The 15,019-nt window shown below is 34.4% G+C and overlaps 1 protein-coding gene across 2 annotated transcripts in view; it reads right to left on the bottom strand.

The window, feature by feature from the left end:
- The window catches only part of MMUT (methylmalonyl-CoA mutase), a 34,820-nt gene that overhangs the window by 10,486 nt on the left and 9,315 nt on the right, over positions 1–15,019 (bottom strand). For both annotated transcript variants that reach the window (XM_045573400.1, XM_036413808.2), the window contains exons 4-11: positions 14,537–14,694; positions 11,913–12,084; positions 10,193–10,441; positions 8,726–8,837; positions 7,526–7,641; positions 3,730–3,845; positions 1,447–1,578; positions 160–307 (exon numbers count right to left, since the gene is read on the bottom strand). In XM_045573400.1, the coding sequence (XP_045429356.1) occupies positions 160–307; positions 1,447–1,578; positions 3,730–3,845; positions 7,526–7,641; positions 8,726–8,837; positions 10,193–10,441; positions 11,913–12,084; positions 14,537–14,694 (1,203 nt within the window). The remainder of the gene's footprint in view (positions 1–159; positions 308–1,446; positions 1,579–3,729; positions 3,846–7,525; positions 7,642–8,725; positions 8,838–10,192; positions 10,442–11,912; positions 12,085–14,536; positions 14,695–15,019) is intronic.

The raw sequence follows: 15,019 nt of genomic DNA on the forward strand, positions 1-15,019 counted from the left end.
TTAGATTACATGCATTCAAAAAATAAATTAGGAAATTTGTTGCATTCAAGTTCTTTCAAAAATTTAAAATATCATCATGGTTTATTATGTTTTTATGATTTTTTCCTACATGTAATTTATGATATACTTTTTGAAATTCTCCCCAACAATTTTCAATACCTGAAAAAGAGGACCAATGTCCACATCAAAACCCAGATCAGCAAATCCTGTAGCTATAACTTTTGCTCCTCTGTCATGTCCATCTTGTCCCATTTTTGCCACAAGAAGACGAGGTCTGCGACCTTCACGTTCCATGAATTTATGAACCCTAAGCAACATTTTAAAATACAATAATTATATATTAGTTGTATAAAGATATAAAAACTACAATTTATTTGCAGCAAATCTTTCAAGTTTATTTAAAAATCTATTTATTAAAATATTTTTAATATCTGTTTTACACTAAACTCCATTAAAGCCAGAATGTTTACCATCTCCCCTTTACAGTAAAGTTTGAAAGATGGCATAGCCTCTAAATCCATATCCCTGAGAGCATCACAGTGCACCAAGATGAGAAAATGACTACTTTTCACCTTCTAAAGCACCTCCAGAGTATTGAATATTAAATATTGGAGATATTTAAATGTAAACTAAAAAGTGCCTTTCAGAGTTATTTGCATACATATGCTACTCCCACTAGCTGTAGTGAACTATCCGTATACCTCCCTTCATAAGTGTGAACTCCCCAAGCTGACTGCAGCATGACTTACAATCATATGTAATCAAAATACTTGCTTAATTATATCAATAACTGTATACCCCATATGAAAAAGCACCACATTTATTTCTGACAAAAGGAAAAAAAGATTCCATTTTGATGACTTTTACCTTGGCTGTTTTGGTATTTATCTCGTGTATATAGTCACATAAACATTTTAGTGGGAACTTTTATTACAAAGTTTGAGAAAACTAATCACTAGGAAGCTACTTCTTACACTTGTGAAGCATGATCCTTTATATTAATATATATTTCCAAATCATGTTTGACAGTTATTACTGTCAGTTCACTGAAGACTGATTTTAATTAATGCATATAGATGGCAATCAAATATGTACTTTCGAATAGCAAAATTAAGAATTTATACTTATTTTCAGCAATTAATGTAAATAAACTTGAAAAAATATGAAAGCACTTTAGTACTTTGGTAAGGAGAATGAAATTGAAATACCTGGAGGATATGAAGCAATATCACATTAGTTAAATAAACATCTGTTTAAAATGAGAAACTACTAATGGGGACTACAGTGAAAGTTCAGAATATTGTTTTAGTAAAACTACAGACTAACAGGAAAGACAATATACATATTTTCCAAGAGATATGCGAAAATATTAAGCCTTCAGTAGATTCATGGGGACTGTGTTAACTGAAAAGAAGATAGGCTTCTATAAGAAATCTCACATATTACCTCGTGATCGCATATGTTATCTCTTTACTTTCTCCAAATTCTTGGCGGTAGGCTCCGCTCACCATCCGATCATTAGCTTTGTGTTCACCAAATACCTTTTTCATGGCGTCTGTAATTTCTCCAACCGTACATCTAAAATATTACAGTTAATATTCTAGTAACATCATTTTATGAGATTAAAATATTTAGTTACTGACTGGCTAATGTGGCTCAGTTGTTGAGTGTTGGCCCATGAACCAAGAGGTCATGGTTCAAATCCCAGTCAGGTCAGGGCACATGCCCAGGTTGCAGGCGCATGCTCCACTAGGAGGGCATGCAGGAGGCAGCAGAACAATGTTTCTCTTTCATTGATATTTCTATCTCTCTATTCCTCTCCCTTCCTCTCTCTAAATATCAATAAAACATATATTTAAAAAATATTTAGTTACCTTAATATCATTTAGGTATTATTGAGAGTAATATGTAGCCTAAGTCTAATATTTATTTAATTTATTCATTTACTCACTCAATAAACATTTAAGAACTTCCTAAATAAGACTAAATTCTGTATAACCCTGATAAATTAGAAAAAAGCAGGGAAGTAGTCAATTAGACATCTTTTATTACCTAAGTAAAAAATAGGCTGTTAAAAATCTAAATAAGATTTTTTTATTGCATCATGAAAGTATCTTCATCAGATACTTACGAAGAGTGATTTTAGAGACATAGAAGCATGTAATGGACTGACGAATCTCAGAGAGAAGGCTGGGGTGGGGGATGGGCGGAGAGAGATTAACCAGGGAATTTATATGCATATATGCATAGCCCCTGGGTATGGTGAAGGCCTGGGAGGGGTGGGTGCCCAGTGGAGGGAATCTATGGGGAAAAAACAGGGGAGAACATCTGTAACACTTTCAACAGTAAAGATAAATTTAAAAAAAAAAAAAAGAAAAAGAAAAAGTTATTTTAGATGCCTTGATATATAGTAAACTCTCTTTTACATTTTCAACCAAAAAAATGACTGACCTAAAAACTATATATAGGTAAGCCTCTAAAGGTTACTGAATAATTCACCACAACATAGATGTGAAAAGAGCAATATATTTTCATTAAACGATAATCTTTTATGAAAGATTTGTTTATTCCATTTGTTTATTAATTCATTCAACATGCACTAAGTACCTAATATGGGCCAAGCACTGGTTAGTGCTGGAAATTCATTGATATATAAGACAGAAAAAACAAAAACAAAAAAAACCCACGTACCTGTCATCCAGTCAGAGAATATGGACAATAGTAAACAAATACTAAAATAATAATGTGATAAGTACAAAAAGACACTAAAGTAGGACAAATGGAATGGGGTGGCTGGGAAAACAGTTTTAAAGATATTAAAGATATGAAAACTTTTGAACTAGGATATAAATAATAAGAAATAGAAGATCAGAGGAAGAGTATTTGAAAAAGGAAACACTACATGCAAAAGCTCTGAGAAGTAGAAAAACTTTGTATTCTAAAAATAGAAAAGGGGACATTGAGGACACAGCGTAGTGAAGGAAGCAGGATAAGGTCAGAGAGGTAGGCAAGTGTCATATTCAGTGCAGCCTTGAAGGCCTTGGTAAGATAATTAGGTTTTAATTTAAAAGTACTAGAAGTCCATTGGAAGGATTTTAAGAAATTAAAACTAAAATAAATAAAATTAAAAACAACCCACACACTATTTACTCTACCCCTTAAGCACTTAAAACAACATGTTTTTCAAAAGTTCATTATCTTCAGCAATAACTAATAAAAGCAAAAATAATTTGTTTAGTGATATTATCATACATTGGGAGAAAAGCTTCTGTGAGTTACTCGCTTTTTTCCATGTCCTAGGAGGCAAGGCACTGATTGCCCCTTATTCCGGTCTGTCTTTTCGAAGATATCTATAATACACAGTGAATAGCCCTGGAAGACAGACATACAGTCCACCTCTGGACAAAGGGCAAGTCTTACTGTCCAATGTATTAATGTCTCCCTATATGTGAAAGTACAATAAACTTCAACTTGCAAAGGGATTCATTACAATGTCAAATGTCCTGAGTTGCAAGGAAATACACAAATATTAATACTCTGCATTCAAAATATGTGAATGTTTTAAATGCACAGATGTTTAAGAAAAACAAGAATGAACTTTATTTTGTTCTCCAATATTTTCTTTTAGGTTCCCATGGTTTATGAAATCAAACTTTTATTTTAGCACACTCTGAAAAGCTAACTGGCCATTTTTTACGGTTTGGAAATCTCCAAAGGTAATATCCTCACCTTGCGCGAGCGGCATCCACTGCAAGAGCCAGAATATTCCCATCTCCACTGGCAGCACACGCAGTCAGCGCAGCAAGACACTGCTCCGCCACAGCAGGATCCCTGCTAGACTTGATCTTACGGGAAAGGTCAAGGAAAGGGAGGAGTTAAGTGAATAGAGAATAAAGCAGAGGTTAGGAGATTAGAACCTGTTATATTGTACATCACACAGAAACTGTTCCACAGTCCTAACCTCAAAAAAAGAAGAGGGGAAAAGAAAGAAATATGTATCCTAAGTCTGATATTTCTTTAATTTATTCATTTACTCACTCAATAAACACTTAAGAACTTCTTATTATAAATAAGATTAAATTCTGTATAACCCTGATAAGTTAGAAACAAGCAGGAAAGTAATCAGTAACAGTGCTGACCATCCCAAGTTGTACATGCTTCTAGGCTTTCCCCCTTATCTTCTATTTCTTATCATTTATGTCCTAGTTCATAAGTCTTCATATCTTCAATATCTTCAAAACTGCTTTCCCATACACCCCATTCCGTTTGGCCTACTTTAGTGTCTTTGTAGTATTGTCCCATGATTATCTTAATAATTTGTTTACTATGTATTGTCTGCATCCCCTGACTGTATGATAAGCTCTATAAGACACTGAAAACAAGTGGCTGTTTTATATGAGGAATTTCAAAAGCACTAACAATGAATAGTGAAAAGGAAGAAAAAAATTAGCAGATTACAACTTAGATAATATTTTAGATACATTTTGTTTCCTTAACTAATTAACAATATATCAATATGTATGTATACTGTTTTTTCTTTTGTATTTAAGAGTAATAAGCCAGAGAAAGACAAACACCATATGATCTCACTTATATGTGGAATCTAATGAATAAAATAAACTGACAACCAAATGAGAAACAGAGACATTGGATACATGGAACAGACTGACAGCTGTCAGAGGGGTAGTGAGTGGGGTGGACAGGATGAAGAAGGTGAAGGGAAGAGCCAAAGAACATATTTGCTTAGTCCATGGACACAGATAACAGTGTGGTGAGGGCCAGATGGAGGGGAGAGTGGGGTATGGGCAGAGGGGAGGCAAAGAGGGGGAAATGGGAGACATCTGGAATAATGTCAACGATAAAAAATATATTTTAAAAAATTCCAAGGAGACAAAGAGAGACAGAGACCACGAGAAATACTGAGATAAAGACGATGAAAAGCATGGTCAAAAGTTTTCCTTTCAAGTCCTAGGTCTACTGTGCTCTGTCAACAACCTGTCTAAAAAAAAAAGTTACTTAAAATCCAACATTTTACAGGTTTTTATCACTTGTAAAAGAGTCTAAAATACCATACTGCTCACTATGTTACTAAAATTCCATGGTATCTATAAGCAGGTGGGCCAGAAAATGTATATTAAGGGTAAGGAAAAAACCAACTCCATTATTAAATTGCTCTCTCTTGCCCAAAATAAGGTCTATTGTTATTTATTATAAATGGAACCCCTCGTGCTTGAGGGTATAGAATAAAAGCATAAAGTATAACAAAAGAAAAAAAGGGGTTTCCCAAATATGATAAATATTAAGACTTCTGTGGTCACTGGAAATAAAATGCTACACCCTAAAAGGGCCTCTTAAAATTAAAAAATGTAAGAGAGGAGTCACTATCTCCTGATTAAATAGGAGGAAATATCATTAAACATCTACCATTAACTCTATCATTATGCAGTCAATCTTCCTGGACAAAATTTATTAGATTGTTACAGCTCATTTGAACTGAGAGGGAAGGGTTATATTTTAAACTATGGGTGGGGAACCCTTTTTCTGCAAAGGACCATTTGGATAGTTATAACATCACTAGAGGCCCAGTGCACGAATCTGTACATGGGTGGGCCCCCTTTGGGTGGCCTGCGAGGATCAAGGATTAGGCCAAAACCCACAGTACAACACTGCCTGCGGCTCCTACCTGCTGCTCCCGCTCATCCTGGCCCAACTGAGCCTGCTGCATGCTCACACTCAATCAGTCCCAATTGGCAGAATCTCGCACTGCCACAACAGTGCTTGCCAGCCATGAGCCCTGCATCTGGCGCCCTCCTGGGGGGAATGGCCTGTGGGATCAGGCTGAAAGTGGCTCTCTGACAGATTGTGAGAGGGCACAGGCCAGGCCAATGGACCCCACTGGTGCATGATCAGGCCAGGGAGAGACTGCAGAAGGGCTCCAGGGTGTGTCTGGCCCTGTCTTGCCCAATCCTGACCAGGGCCAGCAGGCCAGGAAGGGATGTGGGAGGTTGGCCAGCCAGGGAGGGACCTCGGGACAGCTCCAGGGGGTTTCCAGCCCATCTTGCTCAGTCCTGATCTGTCAGACCTCAGCAGCAAGCTAACCTACCAGATGGAGCGTCTATCCCCTGGTGGTCAGTGCACGTCATAGCAACTGGTTGACCAGTTGTCTATCTGCCCCCTGGTGGTCAGTGCACATCATAGCGAGAGGGTGAGTGACCTTAGCAGATCATTAGCATACTAGAGGCCCGGTGCACAAAATTTGTGCATGGGGGTTTAGGAGGGGGGTCACTCAGTTTGGCCTGCACCCTCTTGAAATCTGGGACCGCTAGATCCTAACCACTCACCTGCCTGTCTGATCACCCCTAACCACTCTGCATGCCTGCCTGATCACCCTCAACCACTCACCTGCCTGCCTACCTTATCACCCCTAACCACCTCTGCCTCAGCCTTCATTGCAGTCGCTTTGTCCAGAAGGATGTCTGGAATGACATCAGGAAGGTCATTCTATTGTCTGGTCTAATTAGCATATTACACTTTTATTATTATAGATTACACTTTAATTGGTTGAACAGCTGACCAGTCACCAGACGACCGGACACTCAGCATATTAGGCTTTTATAATATAGGATTTGTGAGCCATACAAAATTATCAACTTAAAATTAGTCTTATTTTTTGGTCAAACATTTAATAACTCACCCCTAATGCCTTGGCAGGGCCAGACCAAATGATTTTGTGGTCTTATATAACCTGAGGGCCAATCATTCCCCACCCTTATCTTAAACAATCACAGGGAAAGTGAAAAGGGAAAAGTCTTTAAGGAATTTTTAGTTTCCTGCCTTAGACATAAATATAACAGTCAGAGATTAAGAGACCAAAGTAGCTTCATACAATAGAAATATTGTCACAACAGTGAAAATTAGTAAGTTTTATCTAGTTTAGTATTTCATATACTTCAGGTCATCTTAGTGAGAAGGTAAAAATAAGAAGGAAAGACCGTGCTTTCGTTTCAATCAAAATAAATATAGTTCATTACAAAGTGTAGCTTACTAAAGCACTACCAAATATATTTTACTTAAAAATACAAAAACAGAAGATAAATGATTCATAATAGTATCAGGAACCATGGTCTAGTGGAAATAAATTACAGTGAGAAGCCCTGGCTTCCAATACTGATTCTGAACTTTACTGTGAGTTACATAATCACCCATGCCTTATTCTAATCTGCAAATTATAGGGAATATTATTATGGTGTGGTTTTTAATACTGACATATCATTTTCTCAGAGGCAGATATGATGATTTAGAGCACTGAGTTTTTGGCACCAAGTCAACATACTTAGATAGGAGTCTTGGCTGTACAATTATTTATCCAAGTTTCTCAATCTCCCTTATCTTTAGTTTCCTTATCTTTAAAATATTGGGGAATAATATCCACCTCATGAGGTTGTTGTAAGGAATTAACAGGATAAAGTAAGAGCTTAGCCAGTGCCCAGAACACAGAAAGCACTCAAAACATGATAGCTATTACCTTCTTAAGTTTTTCAATCTGCTTGTTACGCACTGAAGTATTATCAATCGCCATAACATCCACGGGTTCTTCTTTCTCCAGCTGGTACTTATTTACTCCAACAATTACTTCAGAACCTGTTATTTCCCAGAGGAAAATAATATGTAGATTCTACTCACAAATAAATGCCTAATAGTAATAGTCTGATCATTATGTACTTCTCTTGTAAGTTTAATATTATTAAGTAGTCATCTTAACACTTAGTGAAACACTTAAATATAAATCAGCAAAATCCAATCTGGGATGAAGGTGGGAGGGGGGAAAAAACTGGTATATAATATATCAGAAACTCTGTAAAGTACCATTTTTTATTATTCTCCCAAATAATATGCTTTCCCAGAGTTTCTGACAAACTATCTTCTAACACTTTTACAACATCAAAACAGTCATAGCAACAACCATCTAAGATTTATAAGGTAGAGAATTAACACCCAACAAGTTTTCTAATATTTTCTTGAATTCTCTTATGGCCGATCACATGAAAACAAAAAAACATTTTTAAAACTATAAATGATAAACTGGAATCACAAAGACACTTCCTTAACATGATAAAGAATATATTTTGCCTCAAGCTACCAGATTATTAGTCTAACAAAAGACAACCTGCTACCCCAAATTCAGGTTATATATCCCTTCTTAGTTCTTTCATAGAATTTACCACAATCTACAATTGCTTTTTCTATTTGTTTACTTGTTAATTTTCTCTCTCTTACTAAAATGTTAACTCTGTCGGTCCACAGACCATGCCTGTCCTGTTTACAGTTGTAAACTCAGACACAGCAGAGCATCTCAAAGACTAAAAAGTGTTGAGTGATTGAATGAATAAGTGGAACTCAAATGCAGAGCCCAATGACCAATTATCATGTCACCTTCCAAATGCTGAAGATACCCACCCACACACACGTACACAGACACTACGGGCATGCCTCCATTCATACTTGCATACTTTGTACATATGCTTGTCCATGTGCATCCATACATACTAAAATACAGAGAAAGACAGACAAACAGCTAGATGGATAGATTTACATGAGAAACATTTTATCCACATTTCCATTTTTCTATTACTTTTTATTGACTACATATGTTATCTTCAAACAGAAATTAATATTTCACTTTAAATACTGGATTTCACATATGAACATTTCTACTTTATCTTACCAGAATCAATTCTAGCTTGTCTTCGGGCAGCACATTCTTCAATTCGAAGTTTCGGTATTCCCTCTGCTACGGCTTTGGCCATTCCACCCATTTCTTCAATTTCATTAATAAGCTAATAAGAAAAATAAATTAACAAAATGAGAAGAGAATATAAAACTATTTTCATAAACTGTTCAGATTTATGTTACATTTTTACTAATACTGAATTATGTCAGTGGTAAATTTAATGATTTATAAGAATTAAGTTAACATCAAGGGAATTAGAAATTCTACAGAGTTAAAATAGTATAGTTATATTTGAAAGTTGCTAAGAAAGTAGACTTTAAAACTTTTCCTCACACACAAAATGTTGTAACCTTGTGTAACTAAACTTATTTTGGTAATCATTTCACAATATATACATACATCAAATCATTATTTTATACACCTAAAACTAATACAATGTTGTATGTCAATTATATCTCAATTTTTTAAAAAATCTGCTTAAAGTTTCTTAAAAGTCAACAGAAAAACTAAGAAGTATATTCAGGAAAATAAAAACTCTCAGGTCTTAGGAGGTAACTAAAGATAACATCAATTCTCTAATCTTTATTTTTAGTTACATAAAGTTTTCATAGTCTCTTAAATACTCTTTAAAATATTTCAAAATGCAATTCTTTTTAAAAATATATTCTTTTATTGATTTTAGAAAGGAAGGGAAAGGAAGAGAGAGAGAGAGAGAAACATCAATGAAAAGAGAGAATCATCAATCGGCTGCTTCCTGCATGCCCCACACTGGGAATCAAGCCCACAACAGGGGCATTGGCCTTGGACCGGAATCAACCCCAAGACTCTTCAGTCAGCAGGCCGACACTCTATCCACTGAGCCAAACCAACCAGGGCCAATTCTACTTTTTATTTGAGCAGCAGAGTAATGGTATAACTCTATCTTTATTGACACAAGGAACCATGTAAACCTTCAATCACAGCCTCAGATATAAATGAAATGGTGGGAAAGGGGTGGTGGAATAGTACCTGACAGCAGAGGAGCAAGGTCAATCGTACTTTCTTTCTTTCTTTTTTTTTTTTTTTTTTACAAGTATTTATTTCTTTTCTTTTCTTAAATATATTTTTATGGATTTCAGAGAGGAAGGGAGAAGGAGAGAGAGTCAGAAACACCAGTTATGAGAGAACGGAGGATCAAGCTGGCAACCTGGGCATGTGCCCTTGACCAGAACTGAACCTGGGACCCTTCAGTCCACAGACCGACACTCTATACACTGAGCCAAAGTGGCTACGGCAAATACACATGTATTTTTAAGTTACGTTTCAGTTTCAAATACTCGAAAGTCAAATGTAAAATTCTTCTCCATCAAACATTTTATTAATCTTAAAATAAATCTATAAATGGTTTATAAATCAAAACATGTATAAATCTGAATAAACCTGTAAATCTTGAAATCAAAGTTTCAAAGAGACTAAACTGACCTTCAAAGCAGCCTCATACACATCATTTGTGAGAGATTCCATCATATATGAACCTCCCCAAGGATCAGCTACTTTGGGAATCCCAGATTCTTCTTGAATGATGATTTGTGTGTTCCTGGCAATTCGGGCACTTTTCACGGTGGGCAAACCCAAGGCTTCATCAAAAGAATTTGTGTGCAAAGATTGAGTCCCTCCAAAGACCGCTGCCATTGCTTCCACTGTGGTACGGATAATGTTATTGTAAGGATCCTAAAATATTTAATGAAAAAAAAGGCAACAGTTTAAATATATATATATATTTATATGTCTACATTAAACTTCAAAATATCAAATAAATTTAGACAAATAGTAAATGAGCCAGACTTAGAACTAAGAGTCAAAGTATTCACAATACACACATAAATATTTTTAAAGAATACCCAAAGACAGGGGTCACTTACAAAAGGAATAAAATTACAAGCTTGATTGTCTAAATAGCAATTTAAGTGTTTGTTTGTTTTTTGTTTTTTTTATACTAGTCTGTTTGTAGGCACTAAAAAATATTACCTCTTATAATCCCTGAAATATTAAATATTTGTTCTTTTTACTTTTGTATTCCTTACTCTTCTGTAAGTGTATCATAACTGTATACCTTGTCTACTTAGATTATATTATCTTTCATTTCATAATTCACTATCTCCTAATTATTTGGTATACTTTGAGTATCTGCCACAAGATGTACCCAAAACAGGCCCCCAATAAATGAGTTATTGTGCTCCTTGTTGTGATTTGGGCAAGTCACTAAACCTTTCTGGACTTCAATTTCCTTAGCTGTAAAAATGAGGAATTTAAGACAAAAGCAATTATTAAAGTTCCTTCCAATCCTGAAGGCTGTATTTCTCCATTTATAAGGATATGACATTACATTTAATATGAAGCATATTAGTTGTATTCACTTTTAAATATATAAAACAATCTAACTCTAAATCTATAAATTATTTTAAAATTTATCCAAAAAACTTTTATAAAGAAAAGTGCATGTAAAATAGACCACCATAAAAATTTTAATAGAATGAAATTAAATTACCCAAGTGATAATAGTTTTTAAATGCTCTGTCTGCATGCATGCTTATTTAAACATACAACTATAATTAGTAAATATATATATAATCAATTTAATTAGGCCGTTTTATGTTAAGAATTTTCACCCTTAAAATTATTTAAAACAATAGCATTAAATTATGATTTCTACTTCTTCCTCACCAGTTTTTCCCCTTTAAAAATAGAACATATGCCCTGACTGGTTTGGCTCAGTGGATTGGACATCAACTTACAGACAGAAGGGTCCCAGGTTAGATTCCAGTCAAGGGCACATGCCTGAGTTGTGGGCTTGATCCCCAGTAGTGGATGTGCAGGAGGCAACCGATCAGTGATTCTCAGCATTGATGTTTCTATCTCTCTCTCCCTCTCTCTTTCTCTCTGAAATCAATAAAAATATTAAAGAAAAGTAAAACATGTTAGCTGATTTTATACTGTTAACCACTAGAGGGAGACAATTTTATTTATTTTAATATATGTAAAAACAAGTATGAATGTGTTAAGTATGAATTATGCTTCAGATTAATAATTATTTTCAAATATTAGTGGATAGGTTCTTAAATCTATTTCCTGATTGGGTCATGTTGCTTATAAGAAAGTATATGGCTTTGTTAAAATTCTACACTTTAAATTACATGCATACCTGCTCAGTAAGTGACCATCCTGATGTCTGACAATGTGCTCTTAGAAGAAGGGATTTAGAGTTCTTAGGCTGAAAGATTTTCTCGATTAAGTGAGCCCAGAGTCTTCTTCCAGCTCTCATTTTTGCTATTTCCATATAGAAGTTCATCCCAATTCCCCAGAAGAAAGACAACCTAAAATAGTAATGTTAAGTCCAAATTTTAATTATAGTTAACAATATAAAATGGAAAATAAAACAAATTGTATCACACACTAAAAACAATGTCAGATTTTAATTTCATTACTTAATTTAAATTAAAATCAAGCATATATACTTTAGTAACTTTGAACCGAACATATAAAAAGTACAGTTTTATGCATGCAGAAGAAATGGCTGTGATTATTTGCTTCAGGTAAGAATGAACTCACTTTATAATTGTGTTGTTGATTTTTTAGAAAGAAAGAAAAAAAAAAAAGCCCTCTTGTGTCCTTAAAGAATTATTCACAATACACACATAAATATTTTTAAAGAATACCCAAAGACAGGGGTCACTTACAAAAGGAATAAAATTACAAGCTTGATTGTCTAAATAGCAATTTAAGTGTTGTTTTTTTTAAAGAATGACTATCTAGGCATATACTTGGTTTAGGCATATATTTTTCCAATTATTCCCAACCCATTACTCCCTTTTACATTATGAGCTATACACATTTAAGTTACTTGCCTGAGTGTAAAATTAAAAAGGTTGTGAACCCCTATATAAAACAAGGTGAGACTTAAGTAAAGAAACTAAAACACAATAAAAAATTCTTGATATACACTTGGAAGTTTTTGTTTTTATTTTTTGTTTTATTTTTATTGAATGTATTGAAGTGACATTGGTTAATAAAATTATATGGGGTTCAGGTGTACATTTCTATAACACGTTATCTATATATTATATTGTGTGATCACCACCCCAAGCCAACTCTACGACTAACACCATTTATCCCTCCTACATCCTCTTCTACCTCCCCCAACCCTCTTTTCTTCTATTAATAGTAATCACCATACTGTTGTCTGTGTCTATGAGTTGCTTGTTTGTTTTGTTTTTTATTTCACCTAGCTGGAAGTTCTTAACACAGCAGTTCTCAAATATTTTGGTCTCAGGCTTACTTTAACTCTTAAAAATTACTAAAGAAAAGTTGTTTATTTGGATAATATCTATCAATATTTTATATATTAATTCATTTAGAAATAAAAAAATCAAAATTATTAACATAACATGTTCATTAAATATAATACTTTTCTAAAACAAAAAATTTTAAGAGTCACTGATGTACTTTTTTTCAAATCTCTTTAATGTGTGGTGCCAGGAAAATAGCTGGAGTCACATATCTGCTTCTGCATTTAACCTGTTACATCACATATCATGTAGATTTTGAAAACCATTGCATGCTCTTGAGAGAATCAAAGTGAAAGTAGCAAATTATTATTTTTTTAATATATTTTATTGATTTTGTACACATAGTAAGGGAGAGAGATAGAGAGTTAGAAACATCGATGAGAGAGAGTCATCGATCAGCTGCCTCTTGCACACCCCCCACTGGGGATATGCCCGCAACCAAGGTACATGCCCTTGACCAGAATCGAACCTGAGACCCTTCAGTCCCCAAGCCGACGCTCTATCCATTGAGCCAAACCGGTTTCGGCAAAAGTAGCAAATTCTTAATATAATCATGAAATCCCTTTGGACCTTTAAAACCCAGAAAAGTGTTTCGATGACTCCCAGGGATTCTTGGACCACACTTTGAGAAATGCTGTCATAATAAGTATGCAACAACACCTCTTATGAGCATTCACTAGTCTATAAACTCTGAGGGCAGAAACCAGATTTTTCACATGCTACATTCCTAGTGGTTGGCCTAGAGCAAAGCTTAGCACGTTATTGCTCATCAGACTGATTTTGATCTCCATATTTAAATGCCTCATAAACTTAATTTAAGTTTATTCATGTTTTCATACAATTTTATTAACAAGGTGTTTGAAAGAAAAATTTTAATAGCATTGTGCATTCCAAATTTATAAGTGCAACAGACGAAAAACTAAAATGTAGTAGGTGATTTCTGTATTTTAAACTTCCATTAAAATAAAAACAGCTCTAGTTGGTTTGGTTCAGTGGATAGAGTGTCAGCCTATGGACTGAAGGGTCCTGGGTTTGATTCCAGCCAAGGGTACATGGGTTGCAGGCTTGATCCCTGGTAGGAGGCATGTGGGAGGTAGCCGATCAATGATTCTCTCTCATCATTGTTTCTATCTCTTTATCCCTCTCCCTTTCTCTCTAAAATCAATAAAAATATAAATAAATAAATAAATAAATAAACAAATATAAAAACAAATCTATCTTAAGCATTATATTCACATTTTAATATTATTTGTCAAGACATGCCAGTTAATTGTATCAAAAAGTATAGTCAAACTTCATTCTGATTTTTAATTATGAACAATATTGACTTATTCTCTCATTGACACTCTGATAAAGCAATAGAATATAGTATAACACATATACAAGTTCATTTTATCAATATATTTTGCTGTGTATGGTCATAATATAGTCCTATGCATTTCCTTAATGTTGAGGCAATATCCGAGTTTAATTTACCCACCTTGGTGCAAATTCATCAATTGTCAGGCCAGCTTGGATTCCAGTTCTACAGTACTCCAACCCATCTGCTATAGTATAGGCCAGTTCCAAGATGGCATCAGCTCCTGCTTCCTGCATATGGTATCCACTGATTGAAATTGAATTAAATTTTGGCATATGCTATATAAAAAATAAAAACACAATGCTGAATAAAAATATTAAAAGGTTCTATTAAATCTATTTTGTAAAACAATATTATTTTTAAATGTTGTCCAACTCCGATATACTAAGTAATAGCTCATAACATTAACTGAAAATATTTAATGCTTACTTTGTTACATTTAATTCACTTACCAATTTAAATGACTGACCCAATGAACCTTTTAACACCATCACCTTTAACACCAAAAATTTAAACTTCAAAATTAGCTGGCTGAGGTCAGGAATGTAACCTTTGCCCTAAGAACTGAATAAAGATTTTTAATTCAAAACCAATGACTTCAAT

This window comes from Pipistrellus kuhlii, unplaced genomic scaffold, assembly GCF_014108245.1.
Source record: "Pipistrellus kuhlii isolate mPipKuh1 unplaced genomic scaffold, mPipKuh1.p scaffold_m20_p_5, whole genome shotgun sequence".
Lineage (NCBI taxonomy): Eukaryota > Metazoa > Chordata > Mammalia > Chiroptera > Vespertilionidae > Pipistrellus > Pipistrellus kuhlii.